Source organism: Gobio gobio (genome assembly GCF_949357685.1).
Source record: "Gobio gobio genome assembly, chromosome: 2".
NCBI lineage: Eukaryota > Metazoa > Chordata > Actinopteri > Cypriniformes > Gobionidae > Gobio > Gobio gobio.
In genome coordinates this window covers 46,180,890-46,197,568 of record NC_137098.1, presented here as the reverse complement: position 1 = coordinate 46,197,568, position 16,679 = coordinate 46,180,890, and the positions used below count along the sequence as shown (strand labels likewise).

General features: G+C 38.8%; 1 protein-coding gene across 3 annotated transcripts in view; it reads right to left on the bottom strand.

Moving 5' to 3' along the window:
• gas2b (growth arrest-specific 2b) overlaps positions 1 to 16,679 on the bottom strand; it is a 21,890-nt gene extending 5,211 nt beyond the window's left edge. The window contains exons 1-8 of one of the 3 annotated variants that reach the window (XM_079840898.1): positions 16,604 to 16,679; positions 11,293 to 11,443; positions 10,492 to 10,657; positions 8,791 to 8,900; positions 8,377 to 8,518; positions 4,071 to 4,134; positions 3,592 to 3,976; positions 3,386 to 3,493 (exon numbers count right to left, since the gene is read on the bottom strand). In XM_079840898.1, coding sequence (XP_079697024.1) covers positions 3,386 to 3,493; positions 3,592 to 3,976; positions 4,071 to 4,134; positions 8,377 to 8,518; positions 8,791 to 8,900; positions 10,492 to 10,636 — 954 coding nt within the window. In that variant the 5' untranslated portion in view covers positions 10,637 to 10,657; positions 11,293 to 11,443; positions 16,604 to 16,679. The remainder of the gene's footprint in view (positions 1 to 3,385; positions 3,494 to 3,591; positions 3,977 to 4,070; positions 4,135 to 8,376; positions 8,519 to 8,790; positions 8,901 to 10,491; positions 10,658 to 11,292; positions 11,444 to 16,603) is intronic. The other 2 variants (XM_079840900.1, XM_079840899.1) reach the window with 2 other exon arrangements.

The window sequence follows — 16,679 nt, the reverse complement described above, 5'->3', positions numbered from 1 at the left end:
CCTCCGTCCTCGACACACCTGGATGAGATCCATATCTGACCCTTAATCTGTCTTTTGTGTAAAAAGAATGAATAATGAATATGTCTTAATTACTGAACAGATCAGGAAGCGAGATAAACTTAGTGGAACATGTACAGCAAAAATACACAAACGTACAAAAAGTGCTAAAAGGTTGTGAAGCTTGTGCCATATTCATTTAAATGGGGTGTCCGTGAAAGGAGAGTTCTGTCAGATAAAGGTAAACAGCTTTCAACAGTCTGTGTTAAAATGGCATTATGCTTTCCAGTCAGATCTAAAGAGAGAAGGGTTCATGAACCCATTAACATCACTGTTAATGACAGACATGGCATGAATCGTATTTCTTAATGATTCGCCGATTCTTCACCCCTTCTGCTACACAGCTCAGCCATTGTGATGATCTAATGGATCTTCCTTCTCTTTCATTTTAGCTCAGGATGTCACAACAAAAGTTTAACAAAAAAACATGCCCCACACTCCCTTCCACTGAAAAGAAGGGTGAGAAATGATATCAAAAGCTCCACATCTCTTTCTCTTTAAGTGCTACAGTAAGCCTCTCTCTCTCTAATTGGATCTCTGACAGAAAGCTGCTGCTTTTCTTCCCCTGCCACACATACTGTTGCCATGACGGATTTGTCTGATTGAAAAATCATAAATGGGAGTGGTGGAGCCAACAGAAGCAAAGTCTCTGAATACAATCAGACTACTAATCACTTGATCAGTAACCAACATATAGATGAATTCTACCTTTATGGCAGAATTAGTTGAACTAAGATGCTTTCTAACTTGTCTCTTGTTGCTTCAAAAAAGTTTCAGTCATTGGTTATTGAATAGTATCATCAGCGAAAAAGAAAAAAAAAGAGATTTATTTAAATTCTCCTCTCCAGTTGAGAGACTATACACAAGTTTTTGATTTATACTTGATCTATAAAAGTAAATTTCAATGTTTGGTTTGTGTTTCTAGGTAGAAAGTAAGTTCTGTCATGACAACTCTCGGAGTGTTTGGCATGGTAATGGATATGACAATGTTAATATGCTTGGTCTTGACAGAATATATCTGCAACACTGCTGTTGCTGCTGCTTCAGTAGAGCAAGTATGGGACTTGCTACTGCTAATCCATACACCGATACGCTGCTGTGAACAAGACATGCTAATGCTGTATAATACAGCATACATGAATTACCTGTAGCAGATACAGGTGGAGCTGGGGAAGTTGGAGGATTTATGAAAGCGCGCTGCAACTGCTACAGCAAATGCTGACCAAGTATTTGAAGTAGGGATGGCGAAAACTAAAAATTTTCTTGACCGACCACCGAGCCTCATTAGCCGGTTGAAACCGGTTAACCGATTAGTTTAAAATATGCTGCGCTATTTGAAATAACAGCCGCAAGCCGCGCCTGCATTTTCGTAACTCTGTCGCATCTCTCTGCTGCTCTGCCTCCCGCTCTCACACACACACTGTCCCGGCGCCGCCGCCTCCCTTCCACTCACGTCACTTTTTTAAAATCCCCTACAGCGCGAAACATGAGTCCCGCAAACGCGGCGCCGAGGAGCTTGTTTGTAATCGGAGGACAAATGGCTCCTTAGTTTCGAAATGGTTTGGGTACAAGGTGATCGCGTTGAAAATAAAGGCATTTGTCTAGCGTTAGAAGCTAATTTGAAACATTGCCGCGGCTCATTTAAGAAAATGACAGGTGTGCCCTATAGAGAGTGATGTGATTGCTAGCAGATTGAGTTAAAGCTGCAGTCCGTAACTATTTTTGGTTAAAAATGTTCCAAAATCAATTTTTGAGGAAGTATATAACCAGCCAGTGTTTAAAACTATCCCCTTACCTTAGCCGGTTCACAAGGGTAAACGTGTAATAATGTGTTATAATTTGAGTGGTACTGGTAGCTTTCTGCGGGAAATTCGAGCATGGTGCAGTTCGTTTTTGTGTCATTACGTCACGTCTGAATACATAAAGAAGGAGTCCGGCTAGTAGGCTATATCGCATGTGAGGATGCTGCAGGTGGCGGATCATTTATAGCCGTTTCTCACTGCAGCTGGAATAATTAAACTCATTTTGATGGCGGATTGTAATCCAGAAAGGTCCAAACGACAATCATCAGTGACAACTGGAGATTCACCCATAGTCAAAAGCAAAAGATTAGACTGTACAGAAGTTGAAATCTACAGGTAACGCTAATACACACTAAATACACGTATTCACGCAATGCTGATATTGTTAAAAATAACAATTTGCGAACAAAGTATAACAATAATAATAATTTGCACGGTTTGATGCGATATGAGTTAAGCGATCGTTAGATTCAATCACCATTGGTAGCGCGATTCATTGTAATGCTTTTTTTTCCTCAGTTGGTCAGAACAAAAGTGGCAGATGACATTGTCCGGTGAAAATTTCCTATTTTGGTCATACTTCCAAGACATAGAATCTGTGATTCTGAAGTACAGTATCCACACCGGTGCAGTGAATGAATGACCGCCACACAAACTCCTAAAAAAATTTTATTTAAAAGTGCTGAGGAGCCGAGCCGATGCACAACCCACGTAAAGATAATCATTCCACAAATACCTGCAATTGCAGGTTTCAAACAGAGATGGCGACAAAGAGGCAAAACTTATAGACCTATCAGCTTGAGCAATCTAGAGTTTCATCATGACAGAACTTTGTATTGATGGATAAATGTCAAAATGACAAAAGCAAGGGAAGTTCTCATTAACATTCACAAACAGCTTGATCTATTGATGGCTATTACTGTGACAGTGAACACAATTAGTAAGTGTATTTCCGATATGTTTAATTAAGCGTGTAATGAGTTTGTACAGGTTCCAAATGAGACAAAGTGACAATTCTGTTAATAATTTAACTATTCCCTGTAGGGTTTAGATGCATTGTCTCTTTTAAAGACTCTAACCCATAGCATACTTTTAGGCATTTTGAGTTTTACTATAATCTAAATTCTGCGTGTTTTCAGTTTGACTGAGCATTTTATAATTGCTTCTTGTGCAGTATTAGTGTTCTTTTCTGGTATATGTGAACCGACTTTCCAGCCCTGATCCTAGACATTTGTTAGTCTGAACCTCTTTTTTCCCTATTCAAAGGTGTGAACCTTTTCTTCATGTTGCCAGGCAACACCAGCTCCCATGAGGCTTTGCCTTGACAGAGTACTGTGTTCTCTCAGGTTCAAAACTAATATTTGTGCTTCTAAAGAAACAGTGAAAGCACAGCAGAGCTTGTTGACATGTCAATGCTTATAACAAACAATGAGGCTCGAGTTTTCATATCCTTCCACAGAAATGCAATAATAAATATCGAATAACATTTTAAAAAAGACAGTCTTTGTGGAAAGTGTAGTACATACCCTGACATAGAGAACTTTGTCTCCGACACGATAATGGCCTTTTGGCTGCATCTCAATGCAGAATTTGACTGGACATTTGCATGGTGGATCCTCTGATATCTCCCTCACCTGAAACAAAGCAACAAAGAAAACATGCTTTTGATAATGAGCATGAAGTCACACACCAGTATGCCAAGGATTGGGAAACGGCATATGAAAGTACTCACAATCTCATCCAGAAGGTCACTGCTGCTCTTTTTCCCTTTAGTCTTAGCAAGGCCGTTTTTCAGAGAGGGTGGCGTTGATTTGACGGGTGTTTTGATGGGTGATGGTGTAGTTGGTGAAGTTTGCTGAGGTTCCGATTGGGTGTTTGAGTCAGAAAAGATGGACGTGGACTCTGGGGGAGGGGTAGGGGCCAGAGGAGGGGATGGAGGAGAGGTGGGTGGGGGGGTTGAGATTGCAGGAGGCTCTGGATCAGGAGGGAAAAAAACAGGTGGGGTGGAGGGAGATGGCAGAGGAGAGGCAAAGAACATGGATGGTGACAGAGACTCTTCTTCCTCTTTCTCAATCTCTCTCTCAAGCTTGACCAGCGCAGGCGGCTCAATGCCATACCTGAGGGAGAACGTTTATTCAGCTGTGACTGAGAGAGGAAAATATGATGAGGACATGTGATAGTAAAAGACTGTAAAGGATCAAAAGAACTCACCTCGAAGCAATTCTGCCAAGTTGCATGAGACACAAGCACACATCCCTAGGATGCTTCTGAAGAACTGGTGGAAGACATACATTGTCATATGCACACAACAAAATCCTCAGAGTCTTATGATGTCAGCATGTTTGAAACAAACATATACTGTACCCTGGGCGTAACAATGGACAAGACCGAGCTTTGATGGTCACATACAAAGATTCTCAAAGCGAAAAGACATTTGATATGTCTATTCAGCAAAATAACATTACACTCTCTCAAATAACATTATCATATCCATGCAAAGAGAATGACGATGACTGAAGAAGCCTCTGTGGGTTTTTTTTCTTCTAGAATCTCACTGGGAAAAATCTTTATCTTACTTATTAATAAGTAAGAAAAAGATATCTTACTCAAATTTTATTTCAAAATTTCTATACACCCTTAAAACAAGATACATTTATTTGAGTAGCATATTATTAACATACAGTCAAACCTAAATTTATTCAGACACCTTCAACATTTTCTCACATTATCACAGTTTATTCGCTATAGTTCAGAAAATGGCAATACAATATGACAAGAACTCAAATATGAAAAGTTAAACTGTGTCAGAACAAATTCATCTCGATAATGTCAGATAACTTTGATAGAAAGGCATGTAATGGATTACAATCAACCAATCAGCTGTTAAATTTAAATACACAATTAGATAATACCAATTTAGGTCAACTTATTACCAAACAATGCTTATTTTTGTTCAGTCTGTGGTGTAAAAGTTTGCATTAGCGATTAAAGAAAAAACGCTTAAGCAAAACATGGTCAGGTCAAAGTGTCTGAATCATTTTGGTCCCAAGTTTGTATCAATTCACTGGTAGTCCAATGTATCAAGGATTTTTGGGGATAATGTCACAGTTTACTTTATTTTGCTATCCTCACTTACATAAATGAACTAGTGTCCTGCACCCACTAGTAAAAAATTATTATTGGTGTATGAATAATTTTTGGTTTGACTGTATAATATAAAAACAAAACTATATTTAAAAAAAAAAAAAAAAAAAAAAACATTTTGACAATTTGTCTTAATTTATTATAAATTATTATTTCTTACCCCCTTGGCAAATACTTTTCTCACTAATTTCATCTCACTAAATTTGAGTATGATTTCTCTGAAAAGAAACTGCTTCAAAATTACATTTTCTGTCGCCTCTGGCTTTTTTTAGTTGGGGACACTAAATATTGAACAATATTCTAATGTTCTATGAGAACTGAACTGAGCTGGACGATGACATCTTTTTCTTTTTTACTGTTTTATAGATTAAATGAACTAATTTAATAATTGAGGATCTTTACAACGGAACTGAATCAACACTGAACTGACTTCAGCTGAACAACAGCAAAAATGCATAATTTCCCTGTTATCACTGTAAAGCTGCTTTGAAACAATATGTATTGTCTAAAGCGCTATATAAATAAAGAAATAAATGTATCTTGCTTTAAGGATGTTTAGATATTTTACTGGAAAAGACAAAAATACTGAGTAAAAAGGCTTTGACATGTCTTAATGAGACAATAGCCAAACTAAACACTGCAGAGCATTTTCATGCTCTAACTAAGTCATTAAAAGACGTCTGCATGAGCTTCCCAGCCCATTATTCAGCCTTTGCAATGCAGACACAAAACAAACTTTGTAGTGTTTGCACTGACATAGTGATATCTTTGTTGTGCAGTGGAAAAAGTTGAAAAGAAGCTCATTTTGTGGAAAAAAAGATGTTGAAACTTGTATCAACAAGAATGAAAACAGGAATCTGTCTCCCTTACATTCTGCCAAGGTTTGAATGTGTGAATCCTTATGAAAACAAAGAAACAATAGCTAAATCCAAAATAGCCTCATTTTGAAAGCTATGATAAATGTTGGATAGATATACAGTCCTAATTATTGGGCATCAATGTACACTGGTTTGAGGTTTTTAAAATAAACACAGAATGTTATCTTTCTCAATTTGGAAAATGTATATTAATTTGTCAAGCAGTGAAATAGATTTAAACAGGCAGGAATGTGCACCAAGGGCGTTTCCTCTGAGGAGGCAAGGGAGGCAGTGCCTCCTCCAAAAATTGGATGAGAAAACTCAAATAAAACAGCGCAAATATTATTTTTCTTTTTAAAGTTACAGTGGGACGCTGCATCTGTCTTGCCTCCCCTGAGCCCCTTGAGCATGCGGTGGGTTTAGGGGGTAATTGAGAATGAATGGGGTAAAGTCACATAAGAGGAGGCAATGCCTCCATCGCGCTATGATTGGATATGATTGGTTCGTGAGATAAATCACAGCCTCTTGTTTTCGAGTGCGTTTGCGAATTGGTCTGAAAGAACAACATTATGAGTTAATGGGATATCACTGCTTTGTCATGTCAAAATCAAACTTGAAATGGCCTGACAACATGATGACTGATTTTTTTTGTGAGCAATCAGCTTGGTGAAATAAAATCTCTATATATATGTATATAGCTCATTTCAGAACACCACTGCACACCACTGATGTAACTGTAATCTGTAACAGGTACTGAGAAAAAAATGTGTAATTAAATTAAAGTTACTTATGAAAATGTTAATGATTACAAAGTGGGTTACATCTGAATAATACACATAAAACACATGTTGAATAATATTAATTCGTTGCTTTGCCTGTTTTTGATGTGCACAATGCCTCCTGCCATTTAAAGGCTGTTTAGTAAATGCTATTCTGATGCTTCTGATTGGTTCTGTTGTTTGAATTTGCAGCGCACCACGTCAGCCAATTACATCAATCCACACTGCCGCTGTCTGAGAGTTGCCACCATGACGAGTGATAAAAATGCTGGAAATTAGTAAAGTAATCAAATGTAACCAGTTATATTTCTTTAATAAAGTAAATGAAATAGTTACACTACTTATTACATTTTAAATAGGATAACTTGTAATCTGTAACCTATTACATTTCCAAAGTAACCTTCCCAATACTGCTGATGTGCACATACAAAAGTCAACTGTGGGACTCTTTAAAAATCACAGACACAAAGTTGGATCGACACACTGGTTATGTCACTACAAATGTCCCTCAGGTTTTAAGACTATGGTATTTCAGCCCTCTCTTCATGTAATATGACCTGTAAACCTGTAAAACTCCCAGAGCTAAAAGACTTAGAAAAGGGTTTTGTTCCTTTTATAGCAGTTATTAAACACTAGCTCATGCTGCATTATTTTATCTATCCTCTCAAAACCTTTCAATGTGCATTCTTTTTCCTTTTCACTATTATTGTATTGTATTCTCTATCTTTGACCCCTATTTTTCCATTCCCCATTTTGCCCCTGACCTACTGTCCTTTCAATTCTACTTCCTTCTCTTTCTCTCCATTATTCATCACTCAGTGATGGACAGCAGGGGCCAAGGGTGTGACGCCGTGAACAGTAAAGTGACACAGATATTGATACTGCTTGGCTATTCAGCAGTTCTTTAGGGCCACAGCCCCACAGGACAGCAGCCTGCATAGACACACAGACAGAGGAAGTGACACTCATTCTAACTGGACATCTCACTTAAAGGTTTGGTTCACCCTTTTATTAAGTCTTACAGGTTTGAAACGACATGAGGGTGAGTAAATGATGGCAGAACTTTCTTCTCTTTTTTTGGTGAACTATCCCTTTAATGATCTCATGAGTGTAAAAGTAGGCAAAGAAAACAAAAAGTATTTTTACTTTCCGAGTAATTTTATTTTTCATGTATATGTACTTCATCAGTGTCCTTCTTTGGAAAACTTTTACTTCACAACATTCCAAAACATAATATTGTAATTTTTACTGCACTACGTTTCATATTGAATATGATTTAATACTTATTTACATTAAAAATGTAGTGCTGTATACTTTTACTCAAGTAAAAGTTATTCAAAGTTTACGTAAGAAAGTACAACATTTTTAATGTAATTAAGTATTAAAGGTAAAAAAAAACAACAACTTTAATTTATGAAATGTAGTGGAGTAAAAAGTACGACATTATGCTTTTGGAATGTAGTGAAGTAAAAGTTTTTCAAAGAAAAACTATAAATAAACTACATATACTTGAAATATGTACTTGAGTAGAATGTAAAAATACTTCATTACTGTCCGCCTCTGGAAAACATTGATCTTTTTGTGCTGAAAATGTGTCCAGATTTCTCAGGATTGTTGGCGAATCATCTCAGACGTACAAGCACATGCCACTTGTATTGAAACCAAAGAACCTAGTCAGCTTAATCACAAAGACAGTATATTCACAAGCTAAATCTGCTGCTGTTTTGAAATACTCACCAAGATCTTCAGACTCAAACAGATGTGATGGCTCCACCCCAATTTTACGGCACCAGTACAGAAAGTTAGCTGTATTGTCCCGAGCAAAGAACGATCCAGAGGCTGCATCAGGCCGCCATCGAATCACACGCCGAGTAAAGGGCTATGAACGCAAAAGAAACCAACTGAATCGTAACTCTGGTTAGCTTATTATGTGCTCATTTGAATATTTTACAGTATAAAATAGCACAACATATAGTTGTCCCTCTATTAGGCTGCACTATTTTCAAATAACATATATTGTTCAAAAATTGCACAACTAAACGTGTCCTAAAATTTACAAGTGATAGTAATTCTCTATAAGTCCTCTGGGGATTTTAAGGACATTTTAAGATTAAGCTTAGCTTAGGATCAAACTCCTCTTAATTTGAGCACCTTGTCATTGCTGGCCAGAATCATTTTCTCCTGTAGCGCTTCTGCAAGCTGACACAGGACGACACCATTGTCTAGTCTGTCCATTAAGTTATCCACTGTTATATCCAAACCTGTACAGGAAGCAATTAAGAGAGAGATAAGGAATGATCAACAGGCTTCTAGTACTAAAGAGGGAGGTTAGGCACTGGGATGAACTGGTAGCTGTCAAATGCATAGTATTAGTGACACTAAGGCGTACACACAGTACAGTACAAGTTTCATGACTGTTGTTTTACCTTCCTTACATATCCTCTCCTCCATCTTTTATTTATCTGTTTTCAGTACCTAAGGCGACTTGAAGATGCCCCCCAAAAATCCTCTAAGTACACTCGCTCTGAGATTCTCACGGCTGTGCAGACACATTCCTGAGGCCTGGGTGTTAAGTACATACAGATTCAGACACAGCAGTGGTACCGGAGCTTAACCATCACGGTGAAGGGGGAGTGGGGGGCCTGGGGAGGGGGAATACAGGAGGTAACGGCGGAGGGAAACCACAACAAAAACAGAAGGATTTGTGCAGAATGACTGGGGACGATCATTAGCTCAGAGTGAGAGAGAAATGTGTGAGTAAAGCAAAGAGATCTCCTGCTGTCCGTCAACCACAGAGCCATAATGCTGCCCCGAGATCAACAGGAACAGGAAGAGTTGAGGGAGAATGTGTGTTAATCAGAGAAACACAACTCTGATGTGGGAGTCTAATCTCATTAGATTAGAATCTTCCCTTCTAATCTCATTTCTCAGGTTGTTGTGTCTTGACAGTTTTTTAAGTACCACCAGCCTGTTGGCTAAAGGGTTTTGTGCTTTTTTGATCTCTTTACATGTTGTGTTTTGTTTTTATCAAGCCTCTTCAGCCCTCAGTTGTCTTAGGAGGTTCTGACAACAAAGGTCAAGACACGCAGGGACTCGTATAAGACGCTCATATCCTGGTCTGTTTGATTTAGGCAATTCCTCTTTAAAGGTCCCATCAGGGCATGTACAATTGATCCAAGATGCAGAGGAATTTAAAGAATTATATTATCTGTAAACACCATGATATTCCTGATCTGATGGGCAGACATGGAATAATCCATATCTGTTGACTTTTGCAGGATTTAATCAAGATTTGATCTGTGTAAATAAGGTTTTATCCTTTGTACTGACACCAAGCAATGGGAATGGGAAAAGGGTAACCTTGAGTTCTTGTTAGTCAGAAGATACTGCAGTAAAGCTGAAATGCAAAACATATACTGAATATTGCATTTGGGAAGCACAAGGCACCATGACTAATAATAAAATAAGTGGGCCTATTGGTGACCAGAGATGGCTATAATTTCATATTCACAACTTTCCTTGACACACTTTAGTTAAAAGTTTCCATGTGTTGAACTGCCAAACGCAATTTATGGTTGTTGTAAAAGACTCAATGTTGCCCTAAAGATTAAGCCCAGCCAGTGTATTTTTTCGAGAAATGTCTCAATACCCTGGAAGTCGATGGTGACCAAATCGGTTACAAGCATTCTTGAAAATATCTTTTTAGCTATCCACATAAGAAATAAAGCAACCACATGGCGGTGAGTAAATGATGACAGAATTTTCATGTTTGGATGAACTCTTTAAGGTCTTCAGTTCACAAATCAGTAATCACTAATGCGTATGCAAATATGAATACTTATATTTTCTTACCGAGCATTCCGTTTATCCAGATGGCCAGATCTTCTTTCATGGGCAGGAGACTGAACTCATGCCTAGATGCCAGCCACTCGTTGTACTGGTGCAGACAGGAGAGGTCAGGTCCTGGTTCCCGCCTGGGACTGAAGGGACCATTCATACTGACTCAAGTAGTGGACTGCTGGATCGAGAAGGAAAGAGAAGAACTTTACTGTGTTAAAGTGAATGTTGAATGTTCATAACACATCTAGAACTTTCAACACAAATTGGTCTTTTTTATTGTTTTTGGGCCTGCCACTTTTTTTTAAATCAATTGGATCAAATCCAGCACCTCTTTAAATAATCTAGCATACATACCTTCTGCAGCAATGGTCAGGCTGAATGGTCCTGAATGGACTATTAAATGTGCTGTACATATGAATTATAGCAGAACATCTGTTCTCTCAATGCTTACTGTTTGAATTTACCTCAACCATTGCTGGATTTACACTTTACCTAATGATGCACATCTACCACATTCCAACTATTCTTTAAAACTGACTGAAGCAATGAAAGGGAAATATTAACATTGCTAACAGGCAAAAATGTATAATAAATAGTGATGGGAATTAGTGTAATACTGTTTCAAAGTCTGTTTCCAGGTATTTCACAATTTATCATAAGGAGGATATAAAAATATCCTTAGGTACAGAATTAGAATGAGGGAATTAAGATTTGTCATGCCAGACTGGATGGAGAAAAGTGCAAATACAAACAGACAAATACCAGCTCAGAAAACACTCTCACTCAGGGGAGGATTTAATGTACAAGTCTTACTTCAATCCTTAGCAACTGAAGAATGCTCTGTCCTGTAATTTCCCCCCTACTCAGGCAACTATTCATCAGTGGGGCCTTTCACATGTAGAAACATGCCCCTGTTTCCCATAACTGCCACAGTCTTGTAAGGTAGAGGAAGGAGAGTAGACACCTGCAGGGCAGATGTGTGCAATTGAAACAGGCACAGAGAGAAACAGTGGTAAATGTAAGTCCACCACAACCAACCCCATTTATTTTATTAAAGCTGGATGACCTGAAGCTCTCGAGCGAGCTGGTGAGGAAGAGGAGAGTAAGACACACAAACTCTGACACAATTAGATGTGGTCCGCCACAGCATACAGTGAGGGGTGATGATATGGTATATTAAGAGTGTTCACACACGAGTTCACACTTACAAATAATCAAAAAGAATTAAACCTATGCGTATTTGGCGTGCTGTCCGAGGGGAGGGCTCCGAACTCAGAATTTTGGCCGGAACCTAGAGTACTCCCCCCGTATCTATGGTTGTAGATAGTAACCAGGCGAGTGTGAGGAGACAGGTTGGTGGGATGCAGAAAACTGTTGAGGAACATAGGTGAGCCAGCTATATATATATATATATCTCCTCACACTCGCCTGGTTACTATCTACAACCATAGATACGGGGGGAGTACTCTGGGTTCCGGCCAAAATTCTGAGTTCGGAGCCCTCCCCTCGGATAGCACGCCAAATACGCATAGGTTTAATTCTTTTTGATTATTTATATATATATAGGCCTCATATCTTGCTAATTGGTTAGGCAATTTGAACATGTTCCTCCCGAACTTTGTAAATAAAACATCATTAAGTGAGCAGGGAGAAATCAGAGGAAGAGCTCAAGCTCAAGGAGAAAAAAAAAAGAACTTTTGTATCAAGGTTTTTATTGACACAACAGAAGATGGTAAAAACATTGAAACAACATACATGAGTAAAAAAGAGGATGCAAAGATGACCAGGATGGCTCATGAAAGGCTTTAATAGAGGCTGATGTATCCAGTGGGTAGATAGATTACACAGATTAAACAAATCCTGTAGAGTTAATGTACAGATATCCTGATAAGATATATTACTTATTTGCATGAATGTACCAAAAAAAAGTATGTCAATTTTGGATATTTGACATACTCCATCCACGACATGGGCCTGAACATCAACCCATCCAAGACCAAAGTTATGTGCATTAATTCCATGCCTAATGCACCGATCACTGTCAATAATGAACCATTGGAATATGTCAACAACTTTACATAGCTAGGAAGCCTCATCAGCTAGGATAACGCAGCACAAAAAGACATACAAGCAAGGCTTGGAAAAGCTAAAGGTGCATTCGAATCCAGACCGTCTGGAAATCTATGCAATACAGCAAAGCTACGTCTGTACAACAGCTTTGTCAAACCAGTCCTGCAATAAGACTCAGAATGCTGGCGGGTTACTAAGGGTGACATGAACAAGATCAGCGCCTTCCACAATGGATGCCTCAGGAGGATATGTTGTATACCTAGCCTATGAAAATCATCGATGAAGAACTGTACAGGAGGACAAATAGTCAAAGCATGGTCACTGAGATCACATCGTCGAATCCGATGGCTTGGACATGTTCTCAGAATGGACTAGGCCCAAATCTCAAGACTGCTCTGAGATGGACACCACCTGGCAGAAGAAAACCATGTCGACCTAAAACAACATGGAGACGAACAGTGATGGCAGATTTGAAGGACATGTGTCTGACATGGGGCGAGACACAGCACGCCACAAATGACCGAGCTAACTGGAAGCAAATCTTTGATTACTTGTCCCCACTAGGGACAAAGAGGAGTAACATAACATCCACCTGTTCAACATACATGATTAAATAGAGAGATACAGTAGTATCAAACAGATAGGATACAGCTTAAATAGGTTAAAGTTCAGTCTGCCTGAATTATTAGGAGGCTCATATTGAGACGGACAAGATCAAAAGTGGTTGATTAACTTGAGACTGTGAGTTGTTGTGAGTGCAGTCAGATCAGTCAAACTCACAAATGATAGCCTGACAAGCCAGACCCACATCAAGATGTTGGGTCTGGGAACACACCATTGGCAGGGCTCAATTTGAGGGGCAGGATAAACTGTTGTCTTTCAAATTCCCTCTGCACGCAATAGGATAGCGCTACAACCAACCAGAGCAACGAAGAAGGTGAAGCGGAGCTAGTTGATAGATTAAACTTTCGCCCTATCCAGTCGGCAAAACTCCGAACACATCTTCCTTTTTTAAGAATGACTTTAGTGACGTTTTTTGTTCTTTTCTCAAAGAAAAGCTTAACTCCAAGTCTTCCAGAGTCGCGGCCAAAGCCGATTCGAAAAACAGCTGTTTCGCCAGCTTCTTTGTTTATAAGTAGCACGCGGAACCAACGCAACTCTGCCGTCTTTATGTTAAGCCCACCCACCGACTCTATACACGATGTGATTGGCCTGACCAGAGTTTGGTTTTTCCAGCTCGCAAGCCAACGGAGAGTTGCTAGACAAATCAGATCTGCTGCCGCTAGGGTGCGTCTAGATTTCTAGGCTACACAAATGAATCACTGGCATCGAAAATGGCATTCTATCTGAGTAAGTTCTACATAGCATAAATGTGTGTAGTATGAATGTAATACGAGTCTGTCATGCTGTCATTGTCATTTGACCTACCAGCATCAGTTGAATTGCTTCATTCCCATTCACAAATCCTCTCCCGTGGCCTCATGGGATAGTAAAGTGTCCATTGGACGCACACTTTAGAATCTCGCTGGAAGTAGGTAATCCTGGTACCTTTTGCCTACTTTATGAATACTGTGAATTCGGACATACTCTTTTCACATAATGCAGAAATGTGCAGCGGTAATTGACATGCATTGGCAGAATGGATGGCGATCAGATGGCGATGGCTTGAACTCCAGGGCCTTGTGTGTGTCAGTGATGAAGGCTGAGCCTCTTTGACCGATGGAGCATGGGAAGCCCACACAGCAGGATTACAGCACACAGGTGCCACATTCACACCTACACTGCAACCTGACCATACTCAGACAGGAGGAGAGGAAGAGGTCTTCATCCAAACCCACAGACAAAAAGAGGCTTGTTCACACATACACACACACACACCATGATGCACGTAAAGGTAAAACACACACACACAGACTTACGCTCCATTTCACCGCTCACAGATAGGTGTGAACATTCATTGATACACACTGACACAAGGCAACACATGAGATACAGAGGATCAACTGCACTCATCCAATGATATTTTCCATGAAAGCTCCGCATCAAACAGAGAAATCAGTCTAATTTTACAGGATGTAAGTGTGTCATCCACTCATGTTCTGGTTAATAACTTAATGAATGCTGAAAGCTCTCGTCTGGGAATGCAAGCTAAAACAGATACAAACTACGATTTTTAACTGCCATACCAATCTAAGTGTCAAGTTCAGGGTATGTCCAGCACAATAAATCACATTTCTGCTGGCCTGGTAGTTTGGCTTCTCTTGCCTCTGTTAAATTACAGCCTTGAGTTACTGTAGAGAAAGGGCTTGACATTTATCATACCTAATACTGGGTTGACAGGCAAAATGTAGAGCACTTGTTCTATCAAAGAATTTGAGTCTAAAGAAAAGATCTCTGCTTCAAAGCATGACAAGACAACACCCACGGCACCTAATTTACTTCTGGAGTAAATCCATGTATAAAAACAACACAGACTGTGTTTATTTCAATGGCATGTAAAGCTCAACCTCAGCTGAACAATATCAGTGCAAATGTTAGCGCACTCAACATATTTTTCTACTACAAAGGTCTACATTTCAATGAAACTTGAGAAACCGCCATTTGCAAAACTGTGACATTGCTTATAGTGAGTGGATCACAACCACAAACAGTGTAAGTGAAACTTGCAATTCATTCTGGCCATTGGGAATGTGGGGTAAAATGAGTTGGAGTGAAAGATGAGCACCCTGTGTATCTAGCAAACTGTGTACAATTTTTGTTAGGTGATTAAATATTTAGGAAGGATATAGCTTTCTGTGAATGTGAGGGACACATTAATCGTTTTTTGTGCGTAAAATCTGCCAAAATATGTGAACATGTTAGATTAATATTAATTGTTTTTCTTTTTTTGAATCATTTATTTTATAATTATGTTCAGATTTGTCCCTACTTCATGGTAAAGGTCAACATATGCGAACCAATGGGAAAGTTCAATTGCATAGAGGAACAGTTCACGCAAAATTGTATTGATGAATTCAAATGTGTGATCATATTCACCCTTTCATGTCTTTCTTTCTTCCATGGAACACATAAGCAATTATTTACAATAGACCGCAGATCTTTTCAATGTAAAGTAGGTAAATGGGGAACACTTCTGCGTCTGAAGCAAGATTTTCAAGGAATAACAGACTAAAATGTCTTCCTCACAATCATATGACCACAAACAATAGCAGAATATAATATAAGAATATAGACATACTCGGAATATAATGCATTATGGACTTTGTTTATAGTGATTTTGTCCTTATATGGTCACCTTTTACTTGAATAGTATTGTAGAGAGCAGCATAAACATTCTTCAAAACTTCTCCTCTCGTGTTCCACGGAAGAAAGAAAGTCAAACATGTTTGGAATGACACGAGGGCAAATAAATTATGGGCATACTTTTAATTTGGGGGTGAACCATCTATAGTTAAGCAAATACTGTCTCACCCTTCCCCATTCTTCCCTATGGATTAAGTCCATATTACTGAGCACTAATATAATAGTGAAACACTTAGACTCATATCTCACTGAGATATCTAGGCAAAGATAAGCTCTTCAACAAAACCCTTCTCACTCTTATAAAATATATACAGCCTTAATAAACTTTCTATAAGTGCAGAGTTAAGTTTTTTATAGGCTACAGATGAAAATGTGTCACTATGGCAATAACTTGTTTGGTGCATTATATTCTATTGCTGTATAATTTTACATCATACGCCAACTAGGACTTATCGTGAAACTAATTCAACTTCATGATAGTCCATTTCAGCAGCAACTGCTTTATAGCCTACATTTATTTACAGATCTGTATCTGACAAAAACAAAAGAGATGTACGATAAATATCTGGCATCAGACCGGAGAAAATCACACCATTACATGACACTTATAATGACCGAGTGAAGTTTCGAAACAGGCCTTGAAATATTAGTAACGATTAATTTGTTAATTTATATAAATAAACGAATGCATGATTTTAGTCGCGTTATATGCCTATATCTTAAAACATAAAAAACATGAAACAGTGCCTACCTCTCTGTGTCCTCAGCAGATCAGCCGACAATGTCACTGTCAAAACTTTCACTCTCTCCTCCACACTCTCGGTGTC